Here is a 19,890-nt window from a genome sequence, read left to right as displayed (position 1 = left end):
TGAGTTCGTACAAGGACCCCTATGTCTGCTGGTAGGTGTTGGCTGCAATGTGCGAATGCCCACAAATATCTTCTGATGGGGAAAGGCATAAAGAAAAAGGTGAAATATGCACCTCTTCTTGTTTCTGTTCTAACGACGTTCTCCCTGCTTCTTTCCTTCAGCCCTGCTCTAACAGCCGTGCTGTATGACTTGAGTCGTCAGATCCCCCAGCTAAAGAAGGATATCCAGGATGGGCTGCTGAAAATGCTCTCCCTTGTTTTAATGCACAAGCCTCTGCGACATCCAGGCATGCCAAAAGGCCTTGCTCACCAGCTGGCCTCCCCCAGCCTCACCAATATCCCAGAGGCCAGTGATGTGGGTAGTATCACCCTTGCCCTGCGTACACTGGGCAGCTTTGAGTTTGAAGGTAAGGAAGCAGAGGATCAAGGGGTATGGGAAATATCGCTGCATTGGAGCACAAATAGCAGGATAACTCAGAATATTCTCTTTAAAATCCTGTTCTCAGTAAGGCCAGTATTCAAGGGGTAAACCTGTGTTAAATTCCCATCTTCTTCTTTCTAGGCCATTCGCTGACTCAGTTTGTGCGGCATTGTGCAGACCACTTCCTGAACAGTGAGCACAAGGAGATCCGGATGGAAGCAGCCCGCACTTGCTCTCGCTTGCTCACACCTTCCATCCACTTGATCAGTGGCCATGCCCATGTGGTCAGTCAGACAGCAGTGCAGGTTGTGGCTGATGTTCTCAGCAAACTGCTAGTGGTTGGAATAACAGACCCAGGTTAGTTTGGAGTTCAGTGAAAAGTATTCTCCTACTGTAAGTTCATTTTGGCACATGAGCAGGTGATGATATAATGGTGATGGTACGGTTTGACCATATTTGACATTAACTTAAGCAGCTAGCTTATTTCTCATGGGTAAAACACTGAGGTAGTGTCTCATGCTGGTGAAGCTCTCATCATTTTTCTGAAGCTGTGAAGAGTATTTGAGGCCAGTTGTGAATAATGGCAATAATAAGAACAGTTTATGGCATTTAAAGACTAACAAATACGTTCTTGCAGACCCTGATATACGTTTCTGTGTGTTGGCTTCTCTGGATGAGCGATTTGATGCTCACCTTGCTCAGGCGGAAAATTTGCAAGCTCTTTTTGTGGCCCTGAATGATCAAGTATTTGAAATCCGAGAGCTGGCCATCTGTACTGTGGGTCGCCTGAGCAGCATGAACCCTGCTTTTGTCATGCCTTTCCTGCGCAAGATGTTAATCCAGGTAATGAAGAGGGATGGCTGCAGTGATAATAAAGTATTTGGTAATTGAGATTAAAATGGTGTTAAAGAACTGGGCTACCCAACTGTAGTGAATGCGGGGGGGAGTGGGTGGATATATTCATCACCCAGCTTAGCAGGTTTCAGCAAGTCTTTCTTTTTGAGAGATGTACTGAAGCTCTAGGGATATATTAAAGAGGAGAGGATAGTAGTCACTATTTCACCCACATTTGTCTTTCTGGAGTGCTTTCAGTCTGTATTGAGGAAGAATGTTCTGTGCTGCTTTGAGGTGAATGGATGGTATCATTTCATACAAGTAGATCAGTACTGAAGCCATATATTCCATTTAACGTTGATTAACTTTAGCTTCATTTAGACATAAGCGACTGGATGGAGTATAAATGTAGAACACCATTTACAAGTGCTGAGATTGCTTTTTCCTTCTGTTGTCATTGGACAGAAGACGAGGAAATCCAAAGAGTTTTTACCTACCTTTTATCTTCCCTTTCTTATGCTTCCATTGTCTTTTCTACAGATTTTAACAGAGCTGGAACACAGTGGTGTTGGTAGGATTAAAGAGCAGAGTGCCAGGATGCTGGGTCACCTGGTTTCTAACGCTCCACGCCTCATTCGTCCGTATATGGAGCCTATCCTTAAGGTAGAGTCAGACTCCATACCTCTTTGTCTCCCTCTCTCACAGACACACATTTTCTGGCGACTTTGGAGTGAGATGATAGAGCAAGTGAATGCATGACCCACAGCCTTTGTCAGAAGCTGCTGTTCTGCTTTGTCGTAGCTGTAGAAAATCAGATTGGTGTGGATGTCGCCTACAGTAATGCATGTATAGCTTAACATATAGACAGTGTAGCCTAACTTGATTCTGGATTTGTGTAACGTATGTGAAACCAAGTTTTCATTTACTGTTGAAATAATGACAGTGATGCAAGTTCAGCCTCAGGGATTTCAGGCATAAGCAAAAGGAAAGAACATTTTGAGTACTGTGTGTACAGCAAGAAGTTTTCTCAACTTACTCTAATCTGTTCCTCTGTCACCTACCAGGCACTGATAGTGAAACTGAAAGATCCTGATCCAGATCCGAACCCAGGGGTGATTAACAATGTCCTAGCTACCATAGGGGAACTTGCACAGGTAGGGATAGTGCAGGTACCTCTTGACCATGCTTGCCAGTTGTCAAGCTTCTGGCAGTACTAGATGAATATTTTATTTTTTTTATGACGTTTTCAATAGGTCAGCGGGCTGGAGATGAGGAAGTGGGTAGATGAACTCTTCATTATAATTATGGATATGCTACAGGACTCCTCCTTGCTGGCTAAAAGACAGGTAAGCTTTTGACAATTTGACAAGGGACTGCAGTGCTTCTTTTGAGAAGTGCTGCAAAATTTACTTTTTGAAGGAAAAGAAGAAAGAAAAAGGCAAGGCAGTATTTTTGGAATGCCAGACTCACTCTTGGTGCCTATTTGAATTGTAACTCTGACTAATGGCAATTAAATCAATCACCTGGTCTGATAAATTGTCGATTATCGTTTTCCTTACTATTGACTTATTAAAAACGCTTGCTATAGAGGCTTTAAAACCACAGACTGTGGATCGCAGTATGACATATTAGTTTTGACCAGTGAATTTATTCTTCTCTGGGTTTGATTATTCCAGGTTGCTCTTTGGACACTAGGACAGCTTGTGGCTAGCACTGGTTATGTGGTGGAACCATACAGGAAGTACCCGACTTTGCTGGAGGTGCTTCTGAACTTCCTGAAGACTGAGCAGAACCAGGGCACCCGTAGAGAGGTATGAACACAAAGCTGTCTCAAGACTGTATCTAAAAGCTCTTTCAAGAGAGCTTTCAAATAAATCCCTCTGAATATATATATATATTTTTAAAAAGCGAATTTAAAAAAATAATGAAAGATCATTGTCGTGGCTGATAAAAGTACAATAAGCAGAACTAAAAGGGTAAAAATGTGTCAGTGAAATGGCCTCCAGCAGTTGAATGGAAAGGACAGGTGCTTTCTCCAGACAATCCTTTCATATCCAGGTCTTTTCCATTTAATCCTCAGCACCTTTCCAAATACCTGGATTCGTGTGTTGACTTTTACATTAGTGATGCATGTCTGATTAATTTTCTTTCCATTTCTCTTTTGTCAGGCTATTCGTGTGTTAGGGCTGCTGGGTGCTTTGGACCCCTACAAACACAAAGTGAACATTGGCATGATTGATCAGTCCCGTGATGCTTCAGCTGTCAGCCTCTCTGAGTCCAAATCCAGCCAGGATTCTTGTAAGCATCTGGAGAAGCATCTATTTTCACTTCTCTTTCAAATGAATACCTTTGTGATCTACAAACAGCTCTTTATCTTATTTTAAATTTATTTGTTACCTGTTTGTCTCTTCTTCTGATCAGATTATTAGTGTGCATATTTCACTTAATATTTGGATGCTCCTGAAATGATATTGGAGAGCATTTAATACGTAGCTTGTGACGCTGCCTTCTTTCCCCTAGCGGACTACAGTACCAGTGAGATGCTGGTGAACATGGGAAACCTCCCTCTGGATGAATTCTATCCAGCTGTCTCCATGGTGGCACTGATGAGAATTTTCCGAGATCAGTCCTTGTCCCAACACCACACTATGGTAGTTCAGGCCATCACCTTTATTTTCAAATCTCTTGGGCTGAAGTGTGTGCAGTTCCTGCCCCAGGTCATGCCAACGTTCCTTAATGTAATAAGGGTTTGTGATGGTGCCATCCGAGAGGTGAGTGTACTACAGACCACTCCTTCCCTCCTGTTCCCCTGCCCTAAAACAAGAATCCATTTAAAAGCAAATGCAACTGGCTTTGGGCATTGCTGTGCTATGTGTTGCTGTCAAGCATGCTGCAGAAGTGAGATACAGCTCTGCTTTTTCTCTCCTACGAGCATTTGGTAGAATATCCAGTGGAAGCAATTTTTCTGCTGCTTATTAAAACAGCTGCTTCTGAGCATAATCCTTAGATGAACAATACCTGATCCTGTTTTTTTCATCAAGCTGGTCTTTTTCAGGAAAACAGCTAGTGCAGCTCCCAGAGCTTTCAGTGATCTCTGCATTAATGTACTGTTGCAAATAGTTATTATATAGCAGAGAGAGATTCTTTAAGTTTCTGATGCAGCTATGTACTTTGACTCATCTGTGAGGAAGAAAATTGAATTTGCTACAGTCTGCTAACATTCAGAGCAGTGTGGGCGGTGATTCCACAGCAGCATTTTCTCTTCCTTCCCACTTAAGTTATAGTTTTAGAAGGAAATGAGAATTGTGTGAAGATAAGAATGGGCTTAATCTGCATGTAACCAGAGATGGCTGCTGTTTGCTGAGCCTTTTTCTCAGGCTGCTGAAAACAGTCTCTGGGGTGGAAAGGGCAGTTTGTACTGGTTATTGCTACTGTGTTGTGTAGATGGGATGGGTGCTCCCTTAGCAGAATCCCAACCCTGCTATAGGACTGCTGTTTTCTCCCGGAATTAAGTACTACTCAAATTGGAAGAAAAACCTCTCATTCCTGGGGTTGATCAAACTCCTAGACCTGACTAATCTAACTTGCTTGAAAGCTATGCAGTTGTGCACACTCTGTTTAAAAATTTTCAGGTAAAAGAAGATGGTGAAAGTGTACTGGGAAGAAGAGCTGAGGTGGGTACACGTGACACTAAAGCCTAAAGGAGGCAGGTCCTTGTCCTGTGTTTAAGGCATCCTCTCTCAACACCAACAAAAGGCACAGTACAGGAGCTCAGAGTTCATTTTTGGTAAATATAGGTGTACTGCTCTCACTAAAGAAGCTGATCTTATTTCTTACTCAGTTTTCACAAAACCCTGTAATCCTTCTCTGAGCTCCACTTTCACTGTATCTTGTCACTGTAGTCTTCAAATACTGCATGAAGGAATGAAATTTAATATTATAATAATTTACATATTCCTTTTTTCCTAGGAAAAAGACTATATACATGTATTTTATGGACAAGGAGATTTTACCCACACTATTACCTACAAATTTCAAAAATAAATTAATTGCCATGAGTGAATGTATAAGATTGTGTTAGGGGAAAAGGAATTGCAAAACTGTCATAGTATATATGGATAAGACTGTCTCAGTCAAAATTCTATTATGGTATCAACCGTCCTTCAAAAAAAAATTGTGATGTATCTGGCAATATGAAAAGGACCAAACTCTCTTTCCCAGTAACTTTTCACCAATATATCTTGGTGGGGATGAGGAAGAGTGCAGAAGAGTATCTTTAAACGTGTTCCAATTTTGCTTACAAGCAGGGGGAAAAGGCTATGGGCTAAATTTTTGGAAGCATTCTTCAAACCTGAATTACAAAGCTCTGTAGTAGCAGAAGTCTTAGAGTTTGTGCTTCCAAGTCTATTCTGACACATTCTAAATTTGCTTACCTAAATGTTTGTGTGCTTGACTGTATAAGGCTTTGAGCTCATTTTTAATACAAGTTTAAAATAAATAGTAATAAAATTACCCCTGAGCTGAAGCTGCTAAGAATTTAGCCCCAGATTTTGAGCATATAGAAGCTTTGCATGCTTTTTGTTTGTTAACTGAGCTTGCAATTTGCTTGTGAATCACAGTTCACCCAGAGTTACTCTGATGTTTAAATAGCCACATTGATCACTACCAATTTTTTCCTTCCAGTTCCTGTTCCAGCAGCTAGGCATGTTAGTGTCCTTTGTGAGAAGTCATATTCGGCCCTATATGGATGAAATTGTCACCCTCATGAGAGTGAGTATGATTTTTAAGCCAATGTTTCACTATCAGAAAAGGTGGATAGTGCTTCTGTCATTGTCAAATGCATCAGTTACTTGATAAGTTCATATTAAGTGCAAATTATGTTTATTTGAAGCAATAATTTCATTTCAAAATAACATGTATTTGGAAAAATAATATACATTATTTTGCGTAACAGCAATAAGAGCAGCTCCTAGGATCTGCTAGTGCCTGAGTTCTTTTGAGTTCTTTTGAGTTCTTGTTTTTTGTGTATTTAATACTTAAAAAACCATAGTTTTAATGAGAGGTGTTTGGAGTTCATAAATAGATGGCATTTCACTTCATTTTCATGTGCTGTTTGTAAACACTTAGAGGCTAGGAAAAATCTATTGCCTAGAGGTTGTTTTTAACAGCTCTAAACATACTGGAGAGGCACCAAATGTTTTAAAAACAAACCAGAACCACCCACTTATATAACTATAAGAGAAGTATAGTCCCTCCCTGCAAGCCTGAATTTAACTAGATACTGTCCTCTACAATCTTCTTTTCTTGCAATTGGTACAGCTCAGCTGAAAGAGAACTATTTTTTTTTTTCTGGTTTCTTTTTCCTTTGTAGGACTTCTGGGTCATGAACAACTCCATACAGAGCACAATTATCCTACTTATTGAGCAAATTGTGGTGGCTCTAGGAGGAGAGTTCAAGCTCTATCTGCCTCAGCTCATTCCTCACATGTTACGGGTCTTCATGCATGACAATAGTCAGAGTCGTATTGTCTCTGTCAAGGTGAGTGGGAAGCTGCAGCCAGCTGGGTTGATTTGGGGTATTGCCAAGGCAGCTGCAGGCTACGTACCTTGTTCCAGAAGGACTTCTACTGCTTGTGTGTTGCAAGCAGGTAGGAGGTGCAGTTCAGCAATGGTTTCAGGTGAAATGATACAGACAGTAGTCTGTTTAAAGTGCAAGGTCAAAGCAACTTTTCTCTGGACATTGATTTATTTAGAATGCATCTTTCCTGACTCTGAGTCACGTTGGGTCATTTTTCCCTCCAGCTACTGAATGCAATCCAGCTCTTTGGAGCTAACCTGGATGACTACCTTCATTTGTTACTACCTCCCATTGTAAAGCTATTTGATGCCCCAGACGTCCCAGTAGTGGCTCGCAAGTAAGTGTTAGTGGCTTTGCAGACTTTTTTTTTTTTTTTTGCCTTTGATATTCAGGTTCCTCAGTGATTGCCCTGGCCATGTGTAAATGCATTACTGCCTAGTTTCTTCCACAGGTTTTCTCATTATGGAAGGTTATTCTCAGTTGGACATCACAGCACTGTTATTAGCTTTACTTGGGTATAGACTACTATTTCCTGGTTCTCACCTGTCAGTATTTTAGTCTCTGCAACTTGCAAGCTGTCCTGCAAGTGATAGCTGCATTAATGATTTCGGTGATATGTTTTTGCTATTACTGCTGATGGCTAGGAGTTCTGAGAATGGATCACTAATATTTTTACATTCTGTTTCTCTTGTACTGTGAGAGATAAGAAGTCTTCCCTTCTTTCTGCTCTGACTTTAGAGCTGCTCTAGAAACAGTGGACCGCTTGACAGAGTCCCTGGATTTTACTGATTATGCTTCACGGATTATTCATCCCATTGTGCGAACACTAGATCAGAGCCCAGAGCTACGAACAACTGCAATGGACACGCTCTCCTCTTTGGTATTTCAGTTGGGAAAGAAGGTAATATTCTTCTAAGGTTTGCAAGCTTATAGAGGGAGGAATTGTCCCAAAGATCAAGAACTTAAAGTTGATTGTTTGTAGTACACTCATTCTGGATTTTTAAAGAAAACGTGCTTTCCTTCTCTTAGTTGGTTCTGGAATCAGGAGTTACTGAAATCAGACTTCCAGAATTGGTTTCTTATAAGATCATTCAAACAAAGGTAGACTTTTACTGCTCTTGGTGAGACTGAGTAACTAACTTTTGATTCATTCCCCTGTACAGTATCAGATTTTTATCCCAATGGTGAACAAAGTTCTGGTGCGACACAGAATTAACCATCAACGCTATGATGTTCTTATCTGCAGGATTGTAAAGGTGAGCATAAGAATACTGTGGGAATGTTTCCATGTTGAAACTGATGTAGCTGTAGTGAAGGGAGGCTTCGCTTCAAGTTACTCATAAGATGAACAATAGTGGTTGCTGTATTTGCTAAAATCTCCTTACAGAGCCATACTTGAGATTACAATGGAAAAATTGATGTCAACTGGTATCAATTACTTTCTATAGAAAATTCTCTGCAAGTTCTAGGTAAGAACTTGCACTTGTAACCAGTGTCATTACTTTTTCTCCTGGTTTTTCTTAAATGTGGATTGCCTGTACTGTTTCCACAAGTGCCAGGATTTAATACTAAGGTAACAAGGTCTCCTTTTCTGTAATAGAGCTCCCGTTTCAAAAACCCAGTAGCTGCTTTGTAATTGGATTAGTGTAGGACAAGCAGCATGTTACTGTCTCAGACCTAGAAGCAAGACAAACAGGAAAGAGTGCTTATTTTTAAGGCATGTTATTCCACAGTGGTGTATTATTCTGTCCTTTAATACTAGGAACTAATACTTATTAAGTTATCTTAAATGGAAAGGGGCTATCATTTGAGTTCACTGGTTTATAAGCTGTAATAATCATTATGAATCACAGTTGTTTGCATCGCAAATTGAGCTGTAAGATTGGATAGTGCACTGACTTTATCATCCATTTGGCTTGCAGAAAATTGCTTTTATGTGCGTGGGTGTGATCTTCATTGTAAACCATTTTATTGTAGGGTTATACTCTAGCTGATGAAGAGGAGGATCCACTGATTTATCAGCACCGGATGTTAAGGAGCAACCAGGGAGAAACCTTGGCCAGTGGTCCAGTGGAAACGGGTCCTATGAAAAAATTACACGTTAGCACCATCAACTTGCAGAAGGTACACGTTCAGCTCTGCACAGCAGGAGTTTGTCACTGAAGGGAGGAGCTATTGCATCTCAGCTGAGGAGTTTGTCCAGTGCATCTAAACAACATTTGTTTACATCTCTTTTCTGTTGCTAGTTCTGGACAAGAACTAGTGTCTGAGACTCTCTTTAAAATCAGAAGGTTCTAAGCAATGTAAAAGATAGGAGCAGCTGAATTACCAGGCTATTAACAACCATGAAGCAATCCTGACACTTTCTCTTTATGGAAAGTATGAACAAGGCTTCCTTGATTACAAAGAATCATCTGTAGCTTCTAGAGACATCTATTTCAGAGCCCCTGCCTTTTTTATTAAACCACTTCTCTTATATCTCAGTATTTGTTATATTCTCTTCAAGCCAGTGTAGATCTTAATAGCTAAGCTACTTTCAACAGTAAATGTATGCAGCACTCAGTGCAATAGCCGGATGGATTAGTTTGAAAATGCTGGATTTAGAAATGTAATTCTAAATGCATTAAGTATTTTTAAGCTGATCTTTCAACAATGGTTTCATCTCTTGATGTATTTTTGTAGGGAAAGAATTATTCATGTTAAATATTTGTCATGACAGGAATACATTTAGGGAAGATTTCTTAGAAATGAGACTGACCAACTGCAAATGATTTGGACAAGGTAAATGGATTTCAGGGAATTGAAAAGGGAATTTCAGAAATGTGATTTGGAGCTATGAAGAAGTAATTCTGCCTGGTGATGGGTTTCTTCTGCTTTTGGATTGTGCTTCATTTGAAGTTAAATTGTCTTGCTTTGTACTTCAGGCCTGGGGAGCAGCAAGAAGAGTCTCCAAAGATGACTGGTTAGAGTGGTTAAGAAGACTGAGTTTGGAGCTGCTCAAAGATTCCTCCTCACCATCCTTGCGCTCATGCTGGGCCCTGGCTCAGGCGTATAATCCCATGGCTCGGTAGAGTATTTACGTGTTTTTCAGATCACTTGAAATTACAGATGCAAGCCAGAGATCGTAAGGAGAAAGTTACTTAAAAGCTGTTAGGTTCCATAAATAGGGAGAGATCCTGCTTTGGGACAAATCAAATAGTTGGCAACTTGATTTTATTTCCAGCCTTCACAATTGGCAGCTCCATGATGTGCACAAAATCTTTCAGTGGAATTCTTCATATTAGTTGAGAAATAACATAAGGCACATAAAAGCAAAGTTGGAAAAACAGCAGAGTATGAAATAGCTTCAAGGATCTGCTGTGGGTGGATAAAAATTCCTCTGAAGGGAATAAGCTGCTGGGCTTTATTTCTTTTGCAACCTCTATCTGGAGAAACTTAATGTTTCTGTAAGGAGTTGCTTGTGTATCTCTTCAAGATGGCATAGGATTGTCATCTAAGTGCATAAGAATCTGACTACTGCTGTTCATCCCTGGTTTAATTTTGTCTTAATGTAAGCTTTATCACTTAGAAAACAGGAGACAGCGTGATGAAAGGTCAGCACTTTCTAGGTAGGCAGAAGTAATGCTAGTGTCCTCAATGCATACTTGCAAATGCATCTCAAACCCATTTCACAGTATTTTTTTCAGTGTTCACAGTGACAAGGGCTCTAACTTTATCTGTTTTCTGTTTTTTTTTTTTTTTTTTTTTTTTTTCATCACCATTCCTACTCTCTTTTCAAGCTTTGCCACTAATGCTGTCTCCAGCTATTGCAGACCTCTAGTGAGCACAAAAAGTGTGTGTCTGTGTGTGTCCAGAGAAATGACCATTCATCCTTTTCAGTGTTGCTCTGGAGAGTCTGTTCTAAAGTAAAACACTTGCTAGCATAGTACAATATTGTACTATGATAGTGTCTCAATCTATTATATATTCTTAAATGCAGTATTTGGTGCAGAAGTTAACTTTTGTAAAAGCTAAACACTGTGTATTGCAGGTAGAGAGACGTATGCATTTTGCAGCTATTTTTCTCTGAGTAAAAGGGCAAGTCCTCTGTCAAATATGCTTTCTCATCTCTACCTCTCACTCTTTTTGTTTTCCTTTTCAGAGATCTTTTCAATGCTGCTTTTGTTTCATGCTGGTCTGAACTGAATGAAGACCAGCAGGATGAGTTGATCCGAAGCATTGAATTGGCCCTGACCTCTCAGGACATTGCAGAGGTTACTCAGACGCTGCTGAACTTGGCAGAATTCATGGAGCACAGTGACAAGGTAGAGATGTTGTCAGGCAACTCTTTTTTTTTCTAATGCTGGCTAGCTGGCTTGTATCTAGTATATGGAAATGGCGTGAAGAATTCATGTGCACTTTCTCTCATACTCAATTTGCTTTTGATATATGTGCTTCTACCCAGGGTCCATTGCCTCTGAGAGATGATAATGGCATTGTCCTCCTGGGTGAAAGAGCAGCAAAATGTCGAGCATATGCCAAGGCCCTTCACTACAAGGAGCTGGAATTTCAAAAGGGTCCCACCCCGGCCATTCTAGAGTCTCTTATCAGGTAGGACCACAACTGATGAGGTTTCTGCTTTCACATCAGTACCCAGTTTAGAATACCATTAGGATAAATCTAGATAATTCTTAGGATTTCATTATCTGCCACAAGACTCTGTTGTAGGCTCGCCAACTCTAGCTTGTATGCTCCTAGCTGCCAAGTTCTGCCCATTTACTATGTGATTAAAATTCCAATAGAAGCCACAGAAAGTGGAAAGGATGGGGCGTTTTCTGATTTCCACCCCTCACCCTTCAGGTTCTAATTTCTTGGAGTTGTGCTTTTTTTTTTTGCCTTTTTTTTTTTTTGTTTTCTCCCTTTTTATATTCTTTCATCCTTTGTCCCCTCTTACATTTCTAAGGAAAAATACAGAATTCAGTGTTCCCTTTACTGGTCTCAGTCACTTGAGAAGCTGTTACCTCTGTGTATCAAAAAGCAAGTTAAGGAGCAAAGACTTGAAGCAAATCAGGGTTAAAAATGAAAGACAGTTTTTTATTAGAAATTTAAAAGTTCAGAAGTTTTTAAAATCCACTTTATAGACCACAGTTAAAGTAGTTCCAACTATAGTTCCATGCAGTTGAAATTTACTGTATTAATAGTCAAACGTACATAAAGCAGTTCCCGAGACACTATCTCCCATTTCACACAAGACTGAACAATTTAAATTAGACTTGAGTCCTCTGTAAGGTGAGTAAAAGTATTAACTATGACAATCTTTTCCAACGTATTCAATCAACAGTATAGCTATGGGAGGAGTCTTTGTTTTTTAAATGTTATTTGCAGCTCTGTGTTATATAAGGGAGAAACAACATACTGACTTACAACATGAAATCTCGTAACTTTTAATTGGGGAATCTTCAGAACAGATTTTATTATTTCTCAGTCTGGCATGCTAGCATATGATTTTTAGTAACTTCTGGCGTGTGGTAGTGTTTTGCTTTTTGGAAACAGTGGTTTTAAGTGTTGAGTTGGAGTTGAGTTGGTTGGCTGGGTTAGGGATTTTCTTGGCTAACTTGCTGTTCTCCCTTTTTCTTACCGACATATAGCACACCTATGTTCTAACATGAACGTAATTTGGTGGCAGCCCAGGAAGTTGAGTTTTAGTTATCAGGCTTTAGGCGATCTCTGAACAGGAATAAGTATTGCAGAGACAAGTCCTCCCTCCATGGTACTATCTGCTGAATGCAGCCCTCTGTGAGGACTTATTTGAAACAGCAGCAGGAGATGGCAGTAAAACGTCAGGAGAGAACCTGTGCAATATTAGTTTATCCAAAATTTTTTAGCTTCATTTTTTTCCTCTGTGGGAATATAAGCCAACTACCATGTGCTAAAGAAAGGTGCATTGAGGACAATTCTCATTGGTGATTCCTCTCTCTAGAAACCACTGTCATTTTTGTGATTTCAGTCCCTCTTGAAAGGAGTTACTCAGCAATGCTTATTCTAGACACTGATGGAGTGGGAATAAGGAGGCTTTCCTTTTGCATTTGCTGCCTAGCTGGTTAATGCAACCTGCTAGTTGCAGCACTAGTGAAATAAGTTTTCTGAAGGTGCTGGAAGTGCGGGAGGTATTTTACATTTTGTTCTAAATTATTATAACACAGTATTTATCCCGTTGGAGGGTCTTAAGAGGATAAGTTTGAGCCCTGTTAACACTAGTGGCTGTGTCTGGTGTTTAGCATTCCTTAGTGACTGTGTGTACATAGTTTGTAGTTGTTGCACAGATGAAGTGGACAGTTGAACGGTGGGGTTTGTGTTGTCAGTTGCCCACCTTCTCTGTAGTGGCATCATGTAGCTGCATGATCAAATATTGCTTTCCTCTATGGCTTGAAATCTTCTGGTCGGATCTTCATCTCAACCCTTTTTAGGGAATAGGTTGATCCATGCCACCCATACCAGGTGATACCATCCATGTTTTTGGTGTGTTCTCCTTTGCGGTAGTAAACCCCATTCAGATTGGAATCCGTGCAGCAGTTGTACCAATATCCACCTTTTCAGAAAACAAATTGATAGATTCTTGATGAGCCATTTATTTAGAACAGGTATGTTTTGTATTATTAACATGAATTATTGCCATTTGCTAAGGAAGGTGTCCAGAATGCATATTTAATTCTCAGTTTGTGGCCCGAATAGCTGGCATTACAGGTAAATTGAAAACTTAACATAAATACTGAATACATACAGGCTTTACAGTTAAACAGTTAAATAGTCTGGCTGTGCTTAAATCATAGGATCATATCACAGAATCATAGAATAGCTTGGGTTGGAAAGGACCTTAAAGATCACCTGGTTCCAACCCCCCTGCCATGGGCAGGGTTACCACCCACTAGATCAGGTTGCCCAGGGCCTCATCCAACCTGGTCTTGAAAACCTCCAGAGATGGGGCATCCACAGCTTCTTTGGGCAACCTGGTCCAGTGCCTCAGCACCCCCTTTGTGAAGAACTTCCTCCTAATTTCCTAAATGAGCTTTAACAGCCAGATCTCACATGTAACTGACACGCATGTATTCCAGAACTGGTCACCTTTCCCTTGATTTTGCCATCCAGGTGCTAGTTATTTTGCAAGAGAGAGTCTTGTGCGCTTAGCAAATTACCCAGGCAGCTTGCTGAGGCCAGGAAGACATTTGTGTGCTTTACCTTTACGGAACTGGGCACAGTCATCCACGCACTTGTCGTTATCCTTGTCCTTTGTGCTGAAGGCTGTGTTGTTGTGGTACCTGAGGGAGTCACGCCCTGTGTTGCCGGTGTAGTTCCCCACAAAAAGACGATAGCTGTTTAATTCATTGCTCAGGGTGAATTGCTTGTATTGCGCATAGCGTATGTTACCTTCCCAGTCCTGTCACAGAACAGTGAGGAAACAGGTCTTAGAATGGGTTTGAAAATACTCCACGGTCTATTGATATAGTGCATGCTGCATGTTGTTTCTGAGTCCTAGGTTTTTTATGCACCTTTTCTATCCCAGGAACACACTGCTGAAACTTCTCTGCTAAGGCAAAGAAACTTTTCTGAGCAAAGCCTCATATTTCCAAGTCTTCTCTGCACTGATAATAAACAAGATATATGGAAACCTTGTGTGCACCTCATACATTCAACACCCTTGTTTGATAGCGTGCTGCCTCAAGTCAACTTGTTCTCTATGAAAAAGCAGCTTCTAGATATAAAGCTTTTGAACTCATCTTTTCCTTTGTGCATGGCCCATCCTTCAAAGCTATTGTGCCAGCCATAAGCTAGTCCAAGTCAAAACCAAGCCATTATTAGACGGCAGAAATTTTGGGGGGTAATACAATGCAATCACTCTTGTACACAGTCTGAAAGGAAGTGCTGCAAAAGGAGAAGACTCAGCCTTTAAATCTTTATCGGATACCTACGTGAATCTTTAAATCTGAGGTGGTCAGCAGTTTGGTTTCTGTCTGCAGTGGATTCTGCAGGATTCTCTAGAACTCATATGTTCCTGAAGACACGGTCTGTATGGAGGTTGAAGGCTGCACTAATGTCTTTGCTTGCTGGAAAACATGATTCTGCCTTGTCCTTGAATCTGTCACTAGGTCCCTCCTACCTCCTTCTCCTATAATTAAAGCATTTAAATTCTTTGGGCCTTCTATAGAGATGGGAGATGGTATCTGCTATGAAAGAATCACTTTAAAAAAACAAAACAAAACAAAAACACTGGCTGCTGAGATTGAGAGCTAATTAATTACCTCCAACTCCACTCGCAAAACAGTGGGCCGTCTTGAAAGTCGGTAGATGTTTTCATTTCCCAGCCAAAAATCTCCCCGAATATTGCCAAATCCTTCCTTGTATTGTTTCCAGTCCCTATTGAAAGATGTCAAACCGACTTTACGTCTTTGGATGATAGTCCAGCCACCTCCATCTGTCTCCATGTCACAAAACACCTAGAACAGGGAAAAAGTACTGCTTACCAGTAGGCTTAGGAAGCTTAATTTCTACTGAAACGAGACAAGAAACAGTACTGTTCTAGATTTCACAAGTTGAAGAACTTGTTTTGTTTAAAAGCTTTTTAATGAGAAGAAAAAATTCTTTTATCTGAACTTTTTCCATTTTTCCTACTCAAATGTACATCCCTTCCAAGTTTGCCTACATAAAGATGCTGGTTCAAAGTGCAGGGCGTCATGACTTAGTGCATGCTCTCTTTCTTTCTGTAGTAGATAAGTATTTCTTGATTATATTTCAAAAGACATGCAATATACATTGTGTACTTGACATCCTTACCTCCAGCTCTGGACTCCCCAGAAATTCATCAGGAGGTAGCTTGTAAACCCCAGAGATTCGGTAGTTCCTCTGATAAAGTGATGAGCAGTCATAGACAGCATCTACTTGAATCGGAACCATAGAGTAAGAATCTGAACAGCAAGAATAACCCCCTCCTATAATACGTGTGGTTTCTGTAAAGCTTAGTTTGTAGTACAAGGAGTAATTAAGAGAAGACGGCTTCCTGCAAGTCTGTTTTCCTGACATGGTTTACTTTTTACAGAGAGGTGAGAGCATGGGACCTCAAGTGATGTTTTATTTTTTTGTGCGTGTTTATTTATTTTATCTCTCTAATCCAAAGAAAGATCTTTGTTTTCTTTTCACATTGCATGTGTGCGTCTTGGAAGGTAAGAAGGTATTTATTTGCTATCCTATTGTCTGTCTGTCCTCCCCCTGCCCAGCCACCCCCAAAAAATAAAGGCTTATCTGGTAGAACACACTGCCAAATGCATGTTTTGATTGTATGCTTGGACAGGTTAGCTGAGTTTGTGGGTGAGGCATATTAGCTCAGCACTTCTTGTACCGGAGCCTATGACTGAGGCAGTGGCTTTTAAGCTGCAGTCCGTCTCTGCAAGCCTCCTTTCCTTCCTGTGCAGGAGCTGACTTGAAGCTGGTGATGTGCACAGGTATTCTTCTGAGGAAGATAAACTAGGTGAAGCAGGGCTTTATTCATTCTGACAGTTTTCAATTTAGTACAGACTAAACGTCTCTTACTTGGTGGAGTGAGACATGTCTGTTTACATACCTTCTGGGCCAGTTTCTTCTGTTATTTTTTCCATACCTTTACTACATCTCCAATGAGATTCATTCATGGTAAAATTTTTAAGACCTACTGTAAACAGCGAGTGGTGTGTCAAAACTAACCAAATGGAACTTCTTGCAAGCAGAATGGAGTGAATAGATTTAGAAGTTTTTTTCTTTCCATTAAAAAAAATAATCCAAATTAAGTTTTTTGGCAAATCCAGTCATCCCAGACAATAGCAATCTTTTTAAGGAAGTTTTAAGCTTGGTGAAATTATTTTTTTAAATAAAAGCCAACAAAACCTAGAAATTTCTTTACAGGTATGTGAACTACAAAATGCACCTGCATTCCACATTTATTACAGGCCTGTGCAATCACTGTGTGCAATGAAACCTTCCCCCAGGGAAGAGAGAATTTTTGAACAATTTAAATGTGTTTTGGCTAGGCTTGTATCGCAGCTTGCATCATCTCTACCATTGGATTTTTGAGAATTATTCAAATAATGGATCACTCTGGCTCAGATATAATCATGAAGATACAATTACAAATCTACAGTGATATTTAAAGATCCTTTCTAATTGTTTTACCCTCTTCTTCTGGTCCCCTTATCAGCACTGTTAACTCAAAGGATATTACTGCCAGAGCCACTCCCTGACAAAGCCAGCTCCCTTTCTTGGAGTGGTACTTCAGTGCTCAGAAAATGAGGTATTAGACCAAGTTCATCACTCTGCTAGCACACTGTCATCAGTTTTTCCACTCCCTGATAACAGACATACAGGTATTAAAATACAGCTGGATCTTTGGACTTTTGACATGAAGTTGAATTGTTTTGCCTCAGGATCACCTGCCTATGGAAGTACTTTAAGCAGAAATATTCAGAAGACATACTTGACAATCACATTAGTGGGACATGCTAGCATTAAGAACTAATTATTATTTCATTTTGTTCATTAAGAGTTGCATCTGGGAGCCTGGAGACTCCCTCCTTACCAGCTGAAGTTTGTGTGACCGTCTGAGCTGCCTGGAGTTGCATGATATCTATCTGGTTGTTCATTTCAGAGTATTTGCTCTCAGCATCAACGAGGCGGGACTCCATCTGCTTGGTGCTTCCTTCCAGCTCCATCACTTGCATGACGACGTTCACCCAGTCACCTTCCTGCTTCTTGCTCAGCTCCTGTAGCATTCTGCTCAGGTTGGCTACTTGCAACTTGAGCTCTTTAATCTCATCACAGCAGCCTGTCATCTTGGACTGTGCATTCCCATTGATCGTCCTCCTTTTAGGAGGCTTTTGCAGCAGTGCTGGATAGATCGCCACAGACACGGTGATAATGCAGAGCCACGCCAGCTGAGCAGTCGATCTTCCTGACATTTTTGCTTACGGTAACAGAAAACTTCCAGCTGACTGCGAGTTGTCTGAATGCAGCTGGGGTAGGTATGAAAGTTTCAGCAAGTGCCACAGCAGGCTGGTACCTTGCTTTCTTCCAATGAAGTGAGTCTCTGAAGGTGGAGCCTGAAGAAGCAGCCTTTTTTCAGACCCCTGCTGTCAGAGACTGTGCACTTTGGAAGTTTGTCTCAGAGCATCTTAAATACTATTTTTCTGTTTACTTCCACCCCCCTGAAGCTATGTGGAACTTTCTGGCCCCTCCCAGTTCATCTGTTCATATCAGGTGTTTACAGAGTGAAATTGGAACAGGTTTCAGCCCAGAAAGGTTGGGGAGAGCCAGCAAGACTTCACTCAGCTCTGTCCCGAAGGGGTGTGGAAGAGGGACGGGAAATGAGGAAAGTTTCCAGTAATTATTGCCTATTGGATTGTAGCCCTCTTGGTGACTAACTCTGGCACTACACTAACATAAGAGCCTTAGAGGTCCAGGACGTGAAGTCTGTCCAAACTATGTGAGTTTTAAAAAGTTCAAGGAAGGTGGCTCCCTAGCAGGTACCCCTAGCTGCAACAAGTCCTGCTGACGTATTGCCCAGAAGTTGTGTGGGGGGGTACTAACTCTCTGCAATATTTCTTAATTTAGGGAATATTTTAACAAATTCACCAGTTCAGCATCTAATCCTCCTCTCTCTGGACACTGTCTCTGGAGTACTTGTTCTGTGGAATTCAGTGCCGGTCTTACTAGAGAGGGGATATCTAAGTTGGAGTGGACAGAAGTAGGTAAAATAGATAAATCCAAACCTGTGCTTCTGTTTACCCATAGTGGATGTGCAAGAGGACATTAATGTGAAAGACAGGGATTAAAATTGACGAGATGTTTTCGGTTTATTTTTTGTTTGCTTGGTTTTTTGGAGGAACCAATCTGTCTAACTCCAGCGTTTACAGAGGCTAGTTTATTAACACAATTTTAAGAGAGGAAGATCATCTGTGGGTAATTAAAATGCCCAAAGCTACTCAAAGTCTAGGTTTAAGAATAACTCTGAATCTTCAGACATTCAGAGTATAGGTCAAACATCAGCTGACTGAGATATAGTGAATTCCCATCTTTTATATCCTTGAACAGTTAAAAAGTCGAGCATAGCTGTCTGAAGTAGAAGAGCTTCATCAATGGTGCAGCCTTTTGCAAAAGGTCTGCAGCTTTTGTTTTAGATCCTTGTGGGTGCGTTGTTTTTCCGCAGCTGGGCTGTTCTGCAATTGCAGTACTTGTGGGTTCTTGTATCTCCTTGCAAAGCTTCCGATTGTGACAACTGACAGAGATAAGATGCAATGAAGGGGTAAATGCCATGAAAGCTTCTTGGTGTCCATAAAAAATAAAGCTAATCTTGCTCCTTTTACAAAGAAAATGAGAACAAACACAGCAGATGTATTTTGCCATCTAGATTTTTTTCTGCTTGTCCAAAGCGGCTGCAGGATTTCTGCTTAATTAAGATTGCTTAATTAAGCATTGCTGATCTCCCATTCTCTTTTAGAGAAATGGGAAACATCTAGTTGATGCAGGTCCTCTTCCTTTGTAGCTTTGTTATACTTGTTGCTAGATTTTTTGTTTTGCCTCTGAGTTGCACCACAGCTGGCAAATGGCTTTTTTGTGGAACAGAAATGAGCCTGTTCCCCCTTCCCCTGGGTGCAAAGATTTAGGAGGATAAAAGCATCAAAGTACTGGAGAGGTGGAACACGAATGTAAATGTTGCATAACCTTGATTCTTTTCTTTTTAAGAGGAAGAAGAGAGGATCTTTTGGAGGAGATCAGAATTAGAGATCTCTAAGGCAGCATGGGTATCTCGAGGTTTGTTGTGGGTGACTGCCTGTGCCCTGTACTTCAGGCAGAAACCCTTGTAGTCTGTAGTATCAGCTGGTGGGGCTACCGTGTGCTGTTCGTGACCTGAGATATCACCAGAGGTATATGTAAGTAGAATTTGAAGTACTGAGGACACCTCTACTTAGAGCAGACAGTTGGCTTTAGTCACATTCTTGTCATGAGCATTCCAGAAGCCTTCCATAGCAAAATTGCTTTACTCCTTCAGACCAGAAAGT

General features: G+C 40.7%; 2 protein-coding genes across 5 annotated transcripts in view; one reads left to right on the top strand and one right to left on the bottom strand.

Moving 5' to 3' along the window:
* MTOR (mechanistic target of rapamycin kinase) overlaps positions 1-19,890 on the top strand; it is a 63,283-nt gene that overhangs the window by 7,373 nt on the left and 36,020 nt on the right. For 2 of the 3 annotated variants that reach the window (XM_035344378.1, XM_035344379.1), the window contains exons 11-29: positions 162-406; positions 562-777; positions 1,058-1,263; positions 1,795-1,917; positions 2,319-2,408; positions 2,508-2,600; positions 2,931-3,065; positions 3,423-3,552; positions 3,775-4,025; positions 4,887-4,928; positions 5,938-6,024; positions 6,626-6,793; positions 7,057-7,169; positions 7,571-7,733; positions 7,996-8,088; positions 8,810-8,956; positions 9,757-9,899; positions 10,974-11,136; positions 11,277-11,422. In XM_035344378.1, the coding sequence (XP_035200269.1) occupies positions 162-406; positions 562-777; positions 1,058-1,263; positions 1,795-1,917; positions 2,319-2,408; positions 2,508-2,600; positions 2,931-3,065; positions 3,423-3,552; positions 3,775-4,025; positions 4,887-4,928; positions 5,938-6,024; positions 6,626-6,793; positions 7,057-7,169; positions 7,571-7,733; positions 7,996-8,088; positions 8,810-8,956; positions 9,757-9,899; positions 10,974-11,136; positions 11,277-11,422 (2,754 nt within the window). The remainder of the gene's footprint in view (positions 1-161; positions 407-561; positions 778-1,057; positions 1,264-1,794; positions 1,918-2,318; positions 2,409-2,507; positions 2,601-2,930; positions 3,066-3,422; positions 3,553-3,774; positions 4,026-4,886; positions 4,929-5,937; positions 6,025-6,625; positions 6,794-7,056; positions 7,170-7,570; positions 7,734-7,995; positions 8,089-8,809; positions 8,957-9,756; positions 9,900-10,973; positions 11,137-11,276; positions 11,423-19,890) is intronic. The other variant, XM_035344380.1, reaches the window with a different exon arrangement.
* Positions 11,906-18,054, bottom strand: ANGPTL7 (angiopoietin like 7). 2 transcript variants are annotated; one of them, XM_035344382.1, is made up of 5 exons: positions 17,412-18,054; positions 15,641-15,744; positions 15,109-15,303; positions 14,048-14,246; positions 11,906-13,400 (listed from the first exon to the last, which is right to left on the bottom strand). In XM_035344382.1, exons 1-5 carry the CDS (start codon positions 17,788-17,790, stop codon positions 13,231-13,233), a joined length of 1,047 nt encoding a protein of 348 aa, XP_035200273.1. In that variant the 5' UTR covers positions 17,791-18,054; the 3' UTR covers positions 11,906-13,230. The 2 variants fall into 2 exon arrangements, with proteins under 2 accessions (XP_035200273.1, XP_035200274.1); XM_035344383.1 differs by having other exon boundaries at positions 15,641-15,741.

Source organism: Oxyura jamaicensis, chromosome 21 (assembly GCF_011077185.1).
Source record: "Oxyura jamaicensis isolate SHBP4307 breed ruddy duck chromosome 21, BPBGC_Ojam_1.0, whole genome shotgun sequence".
Taxonomy (NCBI): domain Eukaryota; kingdom Metazoa; phylum Chordata; class Aves; order Anseriformes; family Anatidae; genus Oxyura; species Oxyura jamaicensis.
This window is presented reverse-complemented; position numbering and strand designations above follow the sequence as displayed.

Excerpts from the sequence above, each read along its gene's own strand:
- ANGPTL7 (XM_035344382.1), bottom strand. The coding sequence starts at position 17,790 with ATGTCAGGAAGATCGACTGCTCAGCTGGCGTGGCTCTGCATTATCACC. Across the intron at positions 14,247-15,108 it reads TTTTGCGAGTGGAGTTGGAG|GACTGGGAAGGTAACATACG; the intron begins GTAATTAATTAG and ends GTTCTGTGACAG. Across the intron at positions 13,401-14,047 it reads CTGTGCCCAGTTCCGTAAAG|GTGGATATTGGTACAACTGC; the intron begins GTAAAGCACACA and ends TTTTCTGAAAAG.